The following is a 14,293-nucleotide window of genomic DNA, read 5'->3' on the forward strand; positions in this document are numbered from 1 at the left end:
GGGAAAGTCTTACTATACAGTCCCTCCACATTTAAAGCATTGCGGAGTAATCATAACATCTTGTCCTTGTACTGAAAAATGCACAGCAGGCTTCAGAAGGGCCTCACAGGTAGTGAGGATATACAGCACATATCCAGACAAGCTGATTTTAATTAAATATTTTTAGGCAATGCAATGCAATGCAATGGGTAATGGAAAAACTAATTTATTAGTATAATTTTGAGAGAAACTGACTTAAACATTGAATAGTTCAGAAATAACATTTGAACTTCAATATACTAAAAGCCAAATTATGTGTGCTTAAAACATTTATGTTGAGTAATGTGTCAAAATGTGTCTTGTTTACTGAGAAACACACAGTGTAGTACATTTATCAAAATTTTATTTAAGAGAACACAAGAGCAATAACACAGTACAGAAAAAAGTGGCTAACATTAATGTTGACATTAATTGTGGAAGGTGATTTAGGCACATTGAAATTCAAACTTAAGTAGCTCTGAAACAATTTGTCAGTTAAGCCTGATCTTACCAAATTTCCAAAGAAAAGAGGAGAAAATGGTGTAGCTTCCTTAATTTCATTGCAGTCAGCAGTCAAACTGGTCCATAATTGCCACAGTGCTGATGATGAGGTGTGGTCCAGGATACAAATGCATATATTTAAGTCTGTTCAACTCAAAGATGCTAGTGAAAACGATGATCTCTTAATCTCCATAATCTACACAATAAAATGCAATGAAACTCAACATTTATGTGTAATATTTACTTGAATTGTTTATATAGAAACAAATTTCATCCTAACAATGTATGTTCTACACAGTGGAAATTTATTTTCAGACCCACAGTAACCTACAAAATATCCATATCTCAGTACTCCCTGTGTTAATATTACATTTTCTCACTTTTAACACAATTATTCTTGACAGGAAGTTGGTGTGTGCTGTGACTGTATTTTACATTATTTTAAAATGCTGGCAGTTTTATACCCTTGATTGATTGCATTTAGAGGAGGTAGTTTAACATCTCCCTTCACAACATGATGGCTAAATGGAGTTTAAAAATGGAGCCAACCCAGCTATTTTACTCTCACATTGTGTTTTATTCTATCTGTAATGGGTGCACTGTACCCGCAGTGAAACATGAACAGAAAAAATTCACTCCCACCTCACAACTTCAGTTTCAAAATGACATAAATTGGGGTTCGTAGAATGAACAAGAAATACAACAGAAATGTTCTGTAGATAGTAATGAGTAATGAGATGAAATGCTGACCTTGAAAGTAAAGGCATTGCATCTGTACACTTGTGTTTCGTGGTGTACTTCAGCTGACCACCGACAGCTTGTGGCCAATGGTTATTACAGTCCTTAACATCATTGATCGTGTGTCCTTAACGGCACAAAGTTTTCCATAACTCTGCACTCAGGGCTCCATTGCTCCCAAGATATGCATGTAGCCTGTGCTGCATGTTAAGTGTGTAAACCTGATGCAGCTATGTGAAAGGAACAATTTCCAGTTTCTCTGTGTAAAACTGTAGTCGAAGCATCTTTAAAATGAAATCACTGTTGTGTAGTTGTATTATTTTCTAATGGTTGCATGATTCCATCTTTCAGATGAGTCATGCTAATGTTGTCAAAGTCATGTGACAAAAATTCCCATTCTGAAGGTACACATGAAACATTCATTATTACTCAAGTGTTAACAAATGAACGAACCAATATTTCATAAAGAATTGATAACCTAATGAAAGACAGATTAGTCTGTGTACCGAAAGACCTGCCAATCAATTTGGGAGGGATGGCAGGGTCCACTTTGAAATGCTGATAGTGGGGCCACTCTTTTGTTTACATTCCGATTTTGGCCTTTGCCATGGTAAGATCACACAATTTTAAAAAAGTAAATAATTAAAACCACTACCAAACGTGAAAATGCCCTAACACATACAGGCAGAACATGCAGAGCAAAGTACTCTTCTCTGCCTGCAGGAGCGTTGAACTAATTATTCAGCCGTCCAGGGAAAGCTTAGGCACTACATCACAGGTATTCAGTGATGTGAGAGTAAGATTTATTATATATGTATGTAAAATTTATTTCTCTGATATTATACAAATAAACAGCTTTTTCTTTACGTGCACAAATGTTAGAAAAATGAGTGACCTAGTATTCACTGAAACTGGTCAACAAGGCATTATCATGCAAATGTATTTATGCTGGACCATGTCACATGTGTGCTTGAATGTGATTATTCAGACACATGAATATCCAGAGGCATTTATGTGCGGTAATTAGATTTTTCTTGGTGGTTTGGCGGATGCAACCCCCCGAGCCTTTGGCCAGTTAAATCATTTCACAGTGTTGCCAAAGCCTTAATGACTCTTTCCACATGGTCTCCATAGCATTACCAAACAATTTGGTAACAAGGCTTCCCCTTCAGAGGATGCTTAGATCACTTTCATTTGTACAGTTGTTTGGCATTTAGCACAGGAAGTGTCACGGAAAATGACATGCCTTTGTAACTGACTGTCCTCTGTTATCATCTTTTTTCCGTTTTTTTTTTTTTTAAGGAATATGATTAAGTATTTTCCACCATTCACACTCTGTAGTCTCACACCTTTAAGAATGCAAGAAAGTCAACGTGTTTCAGATGTCAATGAAATTGTAAATGTCAAGTCCTATCAATCTGCTCTATTGCAGTATATTGTGTTAGGTCTGATGAATTGAATTAATTTAGCTGAAGATAATATTATGCAGATCTGATTGAAGCCTTTGTATTGCAACAGTTCCTACAGTTGTGTGACGTGGGTGTGTGTGCGTGTGTGTGTGTGTGCGTGCGTGTGTGTGTGTGTGTGTGTGACATTCCACTGCTTCATTTATTCTTACTTATTAAATCACAAAAAGGCGTGGCCCATGCTTTGAATTCTGGAGACCTGCACTGAATGACGACAAATCCCACAACATAGGAACTACTGTATGATCATGTGTCTTTAACAAGTATTAATACATATATATGTAATAAACAGCAAATGTGCAGGCCAAAGAGCCAAAACAATGAGCTGAATGATGCTAAATGCTCAACAGAGCTGAGGGGATCTGTAGAAGTATGTGATATTCTCCTCCATGAGTGATCCATTTCGTATAACTTTTGAGCCTTTAATTAAATCAATAAAATTAGTGCAGCTTTAATTTTTATTTCTTTAAATATATAATGTATCTGTTTTAGTATTGTGTGTATATAAATATCTATGTATGAACATATAACTGGACTATGGCCAACCACTGTCCTCTTCCAGAACTCTGCTGAGACATTCAAATGGGTCTGGAAACTGGGAATGTTTAATCACTGGATGCTCAGCCAAGCAGTAATTATATGTTCATATTAGCAAGATGACATGATGTACTGAATGCCTGCGAGACTCTCTCAGGTTTTCAGGAATTATGTTACAGATTAAACCCATTACCAGATATTTTATGCGGGTCTGTTTCACTGTGGAATGTTTAACTGTTCTTTTCAGTGCCTTAGTTGTAGTGCAGAGTTGTATTACTGATTCTGTACATTAAAGAATTGTCTACAGCAACATTAGGTGTTTTCCGATATTTTGTTAAACTGAATCTGTCATCAAGTTTCTTTTTTTTTTTTTTGGTTTTGGTTACTCAGTGCTTCTCGCTTCTAACTCTCTCCTCACACGGGGGAAACATTGTCATGATACAGATAATATCAAACAAATGTCTAGTCAAGGACGGTGCTTGTGAATTCTTGAGGTGTACCCAGAAATGACTCCTGTTACTCCAAGAGAGCAAAGGAAAAGAAAATCATCTTAGTATTTAAAATTGTAAAAGTTAATTTCAATCAGTCATTTCTTGAAAGGGAATCACTTACAGGCAGACAGACTTTGTCATTTAGTCAAACCTTAAAGATCCCCTCCAGACATCCTTGTAGACATTTACAAACAATGCTCAGCTTCATTATTTTGATCTTTTACATTTACTAATTCCCCCCCCCCCCCCCCCCCCCCCCCCACCCCCCCCAAAAAAATATCCAGAAGATATGAAAATGCAAATATATTTCATTTGAAGTTTAACCGCTAGACACAAGAGCCCTATTAGCATCTGCAGAGTAACATGTCACATGAGGGAGACAGCTGTGGGAAAATCTTGTTCAGCTTATCTTCGATTAAGTATAGCATGTGTAGCAACTTTGATGTGAAATAAAACAAGGATCACACATAAGAAATACATTAGAGAAACTGTAACCAAGGTTTCAGATTCATGATTCTATGCAGCTTTGTAGTGGCCTGTTGCTGATATTGAAATGTGTTTCAGATGATGAGGGTATGTTGTTACAGACAGTGAGAAAATCTGTATCGCCCTTTTCACTTAAATGTGCACCTAAAGCAAGATCCAACAAACACACCACAGATCACTGTAACGCATTCTTTCTTGTGCCCAGGAAAGAGACTAAATCCAGGCAGCATTATGTTTTTCTTAAAAAGTATTTTGCTAATGCAAAATAGTTGCATGTGAACAGAGATCCTAGGATATAATATTGCAAAACTTAACATTAAGTCCACGGGCTGTGGTGAATGTGGGGTTTACAACTGTGTGATCCTTGACGTGTATTTGTCTGAAACATCTGCACTATGACAAACATGGTTTCAAAGGACTGTACTGTGCTTTGCCTTATCAGTGTTATGCTGTTATCTATTCTCCACATATATAGATCTATCTAATGAGGCCCTTAGCAAGTGAGTCATCCAGCCCTGTGTTAGCCAGTGCGCAGGGCTGGACTGGTCTGGGATCTCAACAATGGCTGTAGCTGTGGGAAATGAGAGCAAACAGATGAAGCTGGACTTTAACAGGCCAGATAACCTTGTCCTTGAAGATGTTGATGACAGAGCTCTGCTGCAGTGATTAATTCTTGATTAATTTTTCATGTGTCACATGTGTTTTGCTTCCACATTGTTAAAATAGTGCTTAATTTTGCAGGAGTAGAATGGCAACAGTAACCGCTTTGGCATTTCCATTCCAAAACCCTGACTCTCATAAATATGACAATTAAAATAGTTTTGCCATACCTTCCCTGTTTGTTTATCTATTTTGGTTTTAATAATTTTAATGTTTACTACGGTATGTTTTAGATAGCAGTGAGGCTGTTTTGTGTCCTGGATTTTTACAATAATGTTCTATTTTATTCTTAAGCCCACTTTTTAATTATTAACACTTCTTTACTCACATTATTCATTACATGTGATGGGAAATGCTATCTGTGCTTAAAATGAATTGAACTTGAGTTCTTCACCTGTAACAAAGTGATAGAAGCCAATATTCTTATCAGAAATTCTATATTTACATGACATATTATACAGGTTACATGATTATTCCACCCAGAGGTCCATTCAATTATTGAGCTGGTGGACGTCCTTTGTAGGTGCAGGAGCACCTAATTGAAAATATGCGGGAATGAATTTCTATGATTTGGTGTTAAGCGTGGAAGGTTAATTAGACTAGACAGGATAGTTATTTCACTACCAGCAGCGAAACTTACCGTATTAGTTAAATTAATCAGTAATTTGTGGTTTAAGGCTGATTTTCATTACCACATGAAATATAACTTTAATTTGACTGATTTTACATTCAATTTGCTATGAGTTTACTTTCAAAATATATACACTTTGTGGGCCACGAATTAATATGATGGGTTTTTCTGTTAGTGTACTCATACATCTGACAGTGAACAGCGACTAGATACAGAAAGGATGATGAGCGAAGGCAGGGGGTTATTGTGTAGCAGACTGCTATGTTTGTTAGAATCGTCAGTTCAAGGTACCTTGTCCTTATCCATCACAAGGACACTGAGTTTGAATTTCAAAAACAAGACACCATCATAATATTTATGCATTTTGCACAAGCCATGCAGCCTACCACACAAAGACACAGTGATGTTAAAATTATAAACTGCTGTCTACCATTTACCTGTACTGGGATGTTAAAATTGAATGACATTGTTCATTTTAATGGTCTGCTTTCCAGGAACATCTGCATTACCCATGGCAAATCAATGAAGTGATCAATAAGGCATTTAACCATAGGTGCATAATCAACAAATAAAACTGCCTAACCCACAAACAGCTAACTGTAACTTATTTGTGTTATTTGTTTTCACTTGCATCAAATGAACACATATGCTATCAAAGAGTGATTGGTAATGCAGGGTCAGCTCTGCCCCGGGCTTCAGCGTTGGCGCCTCTCTTCTTCAAAAACTTCACTTCAAAGTTCTGTGACAAGTACAAAGCCACATTTGGCATGCCACTGCAAAAAAAAACATCATAAATATAAACAAGTAAGAATAAGATCTCAGAGCTTTAATGTGCAATCTATGCTCATGTATTTGTTGTCAGGGCCATATTATCAGGAGTTATGTATATTGATCTTGTGTGTGCATACATGGCTTGTAATGCACTCCTTGGTGTGATTTGTGAGGGGGGCGTGGGGTTCATGAACAATGAAAACAACCAGCCCGACTTGCTCTGTGTCTTTGGGTTTCATTTATATCCTGTTTCATCCCTGCACATCAAAGAATCAGGCACAGCTGTAAATGTCACTGAATTCAGAGGTGTTGCCAGGTGCTATGACCTTGAAAGTCTGCATTTCTTTCCATTTACCCTTGATGAAGCAAGTCAGGGTGTGACTTGCTTCATATATATATATACAGCAACTCATGAGATGTTGCAATCTCTGTGTGAGGTCAGAAATGTTTATGAAAATGCATCAAAGTAAAATTATTGATTGCCCTACAGCATGAAGTATTAAGTATTTTAGGGATCTCTGCCACCATCTGATCGCTGTCTGACACACCGAGACAGGAAAAATATGAAAAATAAAAAGGCTTCTCATCTTTTCATAGAAAAGTCCCTTGTCTCTTTCCTGCCTGCAACATCTTGATCTGGTCTGGGCATTCTCTCAACTGGAAAGTCCCTGGTTTGGCCCCTCCAGAAATTCCACATCTTGCCAAAGTATCCTTGAGCAAATTAATAAACCCAGTACCTATACCTGTAAGTTGTTGGGGATAAGAGTTTACATTACTATAAGGAAGTGCAGATGACAGTCTAGCAAACGTGAACAACAGAGATGGAATTATTTCTTAGGATGGTAATATGCATCCTAAGCATCTTAGAAACTTAATTTGATATTTCATTTGAAATGATTTGAATAACATGTCTTCCTACACCCATGCTGACCCTGTTCTTCACTACTGACAAACTATACTGTAAGTATACAACAGTACATTGTAAGTGTTGTGTCATTGTACATTGTGTCTTTACTAATATATCAGCTGTAGGTGAAAATGTAAAAATGTGCTCTCTTGTTTATGATAATTGTACAGCCTGCTATTTTTAACATTTCCTATAATATGGAAACACTTGGAATAAATAAAACATGACTTCCATTTGTTTACCTTGTTTTATTCTGATTATGAAAATGAACGACTCACGGCTCATCTCTAGTGCCCATATTGACAATAAAGAATATTTGAATCTTTTAATCTTTGAATGATGTGGCTAAGCAGAGGGAAGAGAAGGTGAAGGCTGAAATATGAAGTTATGATAATGTTGTTCGCTGTGACTGGCTCTCACAAAGAAATTATTCTTTATTGAAGAGTTTGCACTCATTTGCGTATTAATTATGAACAAAGATAAGCCAAATTAGGCCACTGGAGAGGGGTTATGCAACTTATTTTTCAAACCAGCTGCAGCATCTGTTCTTCATTGATGAAGCATACCTCATTCTAGAGAGGCATAAAACAATTTCCATTACAGAGGAAGTAACTGTAGATTTATTTGTTAGTTGCCACTTTTTTGTTTTTCTTCTCCCTTTTCTTTCCAAGCAATTTAAACTGTATAAGATTATTTGCTCATTTATCTTTGGATGAAACCCACAATTTCATGGCTAAAAGCCTACACACATGCATGTCCTGAGTTTTGCCATCCTTGTCTTACAGAGCCCAAGGTCAACATGGATATGCATGGTGCTCACGCTTTTGTTTTTTGTTGTTGTTGTTTTTAAAAATAATAATAATAATAATAAAATAAACAAAATCATTGCTGAAACCTGAGTGTTTATCGTGCACTATAATTACTAAACAAGGAGATTAAAGGATGTGCTTTGTCAGGACGTGATAATGATGTAAATTGTTAACTGATTTGAATCAGTTATACAATTGAAGAATTGAATACAAGTCACACTGTAAACAGACACATTGTTTGTTGGGGGGGTTCTGGGGGTTGTAATTAGCATAATTTAACACACGTCTTTTCTCTTGTAAAATGTCCCTGAATTATTGTAGACATCACACTGTCAGACCCGATTGATTTTATAACTCAATATGTAAGATCTACCATCCTAAGCACACAACACTTTAAAATTACACTTCCAATAGATCTTTACTTGTTAGGATGTGGGATACTGTCCAGAATAATGAATAATGGGAACACAGTTGCTTGTTTGACATGGTCTAGTTGAATAGGAGTTTCTCAGGTGGAACAAATTGAATTTTGTTTATGTGCTGCCAATGTGAGCTGCCAGTGTAACGCTCTCTGACCATTGGACTAGAAAGCCAATTTCAAAGGGAGATGTAATCATCTAATTTATGCAAAACTCTGCTCTTTGTGTCACCATCACCACAACATTCCTAATCCTTAGAGAGTAATCAACAGAGTGCTGACTACATATTCAACATTTAAAGCTCATGTTCATCAGACACTTTCTCTGTTGCAGTTTCTCCACCAAGTGGCCATAGAATGAACTACAGACTCTGTAGTTCCATCACTTTGTTAATTTGCCCTTATGATGTTGTGTATGAGTCACTTCATTTGTTTCTTCTCCCTTTAAATGAAACATTTCTGTTTGGCAATGTACCAAGTTAAATTTAATACTAATCATTCATTTCTTGTACTGCAATTTAACTGTCGAAACTTTTATCCAAATCGTTTTTTTTAAGTTGTAGTCTATATTTATCTTTTATTTTCTTTTACAACTTGTAAAGTTTGCATGGTCTTTTTATGTTTGTGTTTCTTATCTTTTATTGATGCTTTTTTATAACTTACGTAAATCACTTTGAGTTGCCTTGCTGTCGAAAGGTGCTATACTAAATTCCCAATTTTGGCCTTGCTTTGCCAAATTGTGTCCGTAGTCAAGATTAGAACCTTCCTCTATCTGTCTCCCTCTTATTCCATTTTTACACATGGAAACCAGTGGTTTAAGAAGTATTTAGAGCGTTTACATTTCAGAAAATACTCTAGTACAAGAACGTTCCCTGTATCTAAAACATTGTTAAACCAAACAGATAATTCCAGATAATTTTTCTTTTTTCTGTTGTGGTTCACTTTTTGTTCTCTACAGGGTCGCTGCCTTTCAACACCACAAATCAAAAACAAATCATTCAGATTTTCCAGATCACAGAGCAATAATGGTTTTATTTGGACTCAGGGGATTTTCAACATCCAGTCAGTGGTAGGGTGTACATTACATCACAGGGCTTCAACCAACCAGACACTCATCAACAAACAGCATCACTAGACAAACGATTAAAGAGAAAGTAAACAGTGTGACAGCAACTCACACTCCAGTCCCCGCAACATGACAGGCGCTCAGGCTGCTCTCTCACTGCAATTTTCCTTTTGAATATCAATGTCATGTCTTCTCAGGTCAGCAGACAAACAGTGTTATCCATTTCAGCATACATTCCCAGGAAAGAAAATGTCCATGTAACATCACATGTAGGGGAAACGAGAGTGCACCACGTGCCTTATAACCTCTCCATATAGAGGTTCCATTTCAGTCCTGCTGTTGCCAACAATACTGCAATGATTCTTCTTTGAAAGGGAAGGAGTTACGGCTCAACCACAGCACAAGCAGTTCACAGGGAAAACAAAAAGATGAAAGAAAAATTCTGAGATGATTCTACTGGACCTTACCAGTAGATTGTGTGTACAGTAGTTTTTAAAACACAGACGAGCAGTTCATGATAATTGTTGCGTAATTCAAGAGAGGAATATCTTTACACAATGTACTCCTGGTGGCTTGACAACTGAGTAGCAATAGAAAGTAAAGATAAAAAAACCAACATCAGTTCATAATAAACATGACAACTAATAGACAACATATTACAGTTAAAAAAGTAAATATAAAAGTCCAATAAAAACTGATGTTGTGCACAAAAGGCACTCAAATTGTCTGCTCCACTTGCACTCTATAAATAAAAAAAAAACAGTCTAGTTAAATATAATGACGATAGTTTCATCTTTTGAAATTGTGTGCTTTCTTCATATTTCAATAAACATATGCTTTTATCTTCATAGTTTTCAACAGGTGCAAAACTGGAACCGGGACAGACGAGATGAAAGACATGGGTGAACCAGGCGATTGTAATATCAGCTCCAGATCACACTCATAATGCCCACATGAGGTGTCGGTCTCCACTGATTCATTACAAGAAGCAATACCAGCAGGAACCAGCAGAGGATGTGACTGCGCTGTATGACTTTAAATGCTGTATGGCCTTTTTCTGGCTGTTAGATCTCTCTGCTCTTAAGCATCCTCCCACCTTGGATATTCATATATCTGCCTGTGACAAATAAAAAAGCAAACAATACATTGCCCACAAGCAAATATTTTCAACTATCCAGCATGTACCTCAGTAACACTTCTGAATGTACAGAATTACTGCAGAGTTGACAGTGGAATCAGTTCCTGGTTTAACATGCTAATATTTAAGTTTCCTTTTGCTCAATCAGCCGTTGTTAGTTCGCTTTCACTCCTATTTTAGAAATTGCTACGAGCGATTTGATTCATCATTCCCAACCCCTTTACATGTTAAGGCCTGTTTTTTAACAAAAAGTCCAATACTGAATTTATTTGCATTATATGCATTTTTACCAAGGCAAGGCACCACATACAGCCAATGTTTAACTGCTGCATAATATGAGTAAGACATTACAGCGCAAAACATGCAGAACACAGCAGGCTGTTTGGGATGCGGATAAGAAGGTCTCTGGACAAGGGGTGTCAGAATGACAAGAGGTACAGTAGATATAAACACTCAAATGATCTTATTTAGTTTTTAGACTACAGTCAGAACAGAACTGTATCTATCAACAAAGATAAGGAAAAAGTCGGAAGGAAGGAAACAGCTTTGATAACAGTATGTCACAACATCTACTCTCAGGTCCCTCAGGGTGAGGCATCGCATCTTAAATTTGAAAGAGGAACTCTCAGAGGGTACTTTTCAATGTTTCTTATGCAATAATAAAAATCACCCAAATCAGCCTTCGACAGGAACCAGTTCAAGTTATGCGAACTGTGCAAAAGTGGGCAAGTGTGTCAAAAACATAATGGAGAAAACATTTATTCAGCCTTTGTGGTCTGTTCAACAGCAATATATTTTCTCCAGTACAATTACCAAATGCTTTCTAAACACACAGTACATGGTAAATGATCTGAACTATATTTTCCACAGCCAGAGAATATGTTTTTAGTTTACTGAAGATGATAAAAAGGTGGTTTATGTTCTTTACAAGTGCCATTCACATCAACCCTTCACCTTTTTCGTATTAGCCTGTACAAGATTAACACTTAAAAAAATTACTAACTATATTTTATGTACAAGTTTACCACAGGATTCCTACCTTAGTTGATGGGTTAGTTTTCTGCATTTCATGTACAGGACGTAGAAAAAAAAAAACATGGAAACAGCCACGTTAGGTCTGCCTACTGCACATGATGGTAAAGGTGACTTCCTTTTAAAAGCTCTGATTAGTAATCATCTTCATGCCAGGATGCTTTTATCTTTAGCAGTGAACAGGATGACTCCAGGCAGAGTATCATATTTAAGATATAGCATAGTAAGGTCCCAATTTATTACTTTGTCATGTAATTGAACGTCCGAAACTTGATATTTTTTCATCATAGAAAATTAGGTTTCAAACTAGTATTTTATGCTTGAAACGACCACATGAGAAAACTCCGAATCATTATATATTTTCTCTTAATGGTGCAAGCCTTTATAATGTTTCCCTTATTTTCTCTGAACCCTGCATGCAGAAGTATATAATGTCACTATGTTGTTACTTTGCTGAACATCCACTGAATTATAGTACAAACAGAAAGCATGGCAACTTCAAGTAAGTTTGTATGTACAGCCATAAGGCCTATGACCTCAATGATAAATAGACATGGTATTTTAGCCTGAATGTCTACATGAGTCCAGATGAGGTGTCTCATACACGTCAGAAGAAACATCAGCTGGACAGCGTGTGCTGGGTAGAAACTAATACCAAATTTCACACAAGTATTGCTTCACTTGCATTCAATGTATCTCTGAAACGAGAACATGGCCACAGATTTTTGTTGAAATTGAGGTAAAACTGAAATACATGTATTCTTATACACATTTACTGAAGTTAAATCAAGTTTCAAAGAGAGCTGGCTGAGCTCTACACTATCACACCTCTACAGCTTCTTCTACCGCTTTATCACCATGGTAACGTACTGTAGGCTCGCTTCAGGAGCTTCCTGAATATTTGAATTAAGTCAGGCAGAAAACAGAGAGGGAAATATCTGTATCTGCTTTCCACACATCGGCACCCATTTCCATAAGCTTTCCCCTCACTTGGAAAGCTTTACAACCTCCTCACCTAGCAGATTCCACCTTTGCTACATGGTACCAGACTTATCCCCAGAATCACCGGACGTATTCATATTAGAACCGGCAGCTGTATTGTTACTTGGAAACATCTTCTCAGTCGGAGTTACAGCGGGGCTGCCGACTCCCGAAGAGCTGGAGCTGCTCGATCGGTGCTGCGTTGGAGGAGGGCGCACTGGTCTCATGGGTGGGGGGCGTAGCTGAGCCCCTGCCAGCCGGGCAGAGAGAGCAGGTTTGAAGGTGGTCATCATCTCAGAGGTGGAGCTGCTGCTACGGCGCATGGCTGCATCTGGATCACGGATCATAATCGTATGCAGTGGACTGCCGGGCTCGGAGCTAACAGGGTTCTTCATGGGCTCCAGGGTGTCCAGGACCACATCAGGAGCCTGCTTAACAGTATTTTGTCGCTCCAGCTCACGTAGCTCATGGAGCGCTGTAGTCATAGTCTTCTCTATGTCCTTGTAGAGGAGAGATGAAGACGAGGAGAATAGAACAATAATAACAGGCAGGCCAGCAGAGTATTTCACATAGTGACATATGGCATTTGAATATGATTCTTAAAGGACCACACCAATGTGTTTGCAAGTTATGCAATCAGACATACATAAAAGCAGGCATTTTATGTATGTCTGATTGCACACTCAGCAATGAAAATTAAGTTGAAGTAAAAACTGAACATTTTGTTTGATTGTGTTTTGACGGCTGCAGTCATTAGCTGATGAGGAGCTGTTATTCAGTTCCAGTGCTCTGTGTCCTTGAGGTTTGTCTATCGCACAGCTGCAGTCTGGCCCTGACATTTACTGAAAATCCCAGATGCTGCTCTCAGACTGATGGCTACAGCAGGGGGCCTAGCTCTGTTCTACCAAACCTACTCAATCTGCTTATATGCTATAATTGTCTGAAACCTTATATTATGTCTGGTATTGACAATACAGAATCAACAAACAGAAAAATATAAAAAAATGATACCAGTAGTGACAAATTCTTTTTCTTGATACCATGATAACACTATTCTTTTCCCATCTGTTTTGCCTCTATCTGAAACTTGACACTTATAAAACCTTATTTCTTATTTTCAACAACTCAAACTCCAAAACAGCAGTTAAATGATGTGTGGCTGGAAAGATAGCTGGATGACTGACAGCTTTGTGCACTTTATGGTATAATGTAAAGCAGAAAACTGTCCAGTGAACTTCAAGACACACACTTTCAGATTATGAAGGCCCATAAGTAAACATATTGAAAAGGCCAAGAGTTGATGACAAAGTCTTACCTCAGCCAGAGCCTCAGTCTCTAGCGATTTGTGGTCCCCAAGGCTGCTGTGACGAGTGGCTCCTGGCACTGGTCTCAGTGGGTGGCCCTCAGGATAGGCCTTCCTGTCCGGGTAGTTGATGCTACCTGCACTGCCAAAGGTACCGAGGCGCCTCTTTTCTGGGCTCTCCATACGACCCTTGCTTATAGATACCTTGTGGGGGCTGCTGGGACAGGCTGCAGCTCGTGGAGGAGTGTCAGCCACTCTAGTTGGACTGTGGGTATCTGTGCCGCTCCGGTGACGTGGGATTGCAGCACCATCAGACCGTAACCTTACCCTGTGTAAACGA

At 37.9% G+C, this 14,293-nt stretch overlaps 1 protein-coding gene across 1 annotated transcript in view; it reads right to left on the bottom strand.

Annotated features, from left to right (window-relative positions):
- Window positions 1-9,451: 9,451 nt before the first annotated feature.
- srgap3 (SLIT-ROBO Rho GTPase activating protein 3) overlaps window positions 9,452-14,293 on the bottom strand; it is a 54,554-nt gene continuing 49,712 nt past the window's right edge. The window contains exons 21-22 of the mRNA XM_041033474.1: window positions 13,966-14,281; window positions 9,452-13,150 (exon numbers count right to left, since the gene is read on the bottom strand). Coding sequence (XP_040889408.1) covers window positions 12,704-13,150; window positions 13,966-14,281 — 763 coding nt within the window. The 3' untranslated portion in view covers window positions 9,452-12,703. The remainder of the gene's footprint in view (window positions 13,151-13,965; window positions 14,282-14,293) is intronic.

Source organism: Toxotes jaculatrix, chromosome 3 (assembly GCF_017976425.1).
Source record: "Toxotes jaculatrix isolate fToxJac2 chromosome 3, fToxJac2.pri, whole genome shotgun sequence".
NCBI classification, from domain to species: domain Eukaryota; kingdom Metazoa; phylum Chordata; class Actinopteri; family Toxotidae; genus Toxotes; species Toxotes jaculatrix.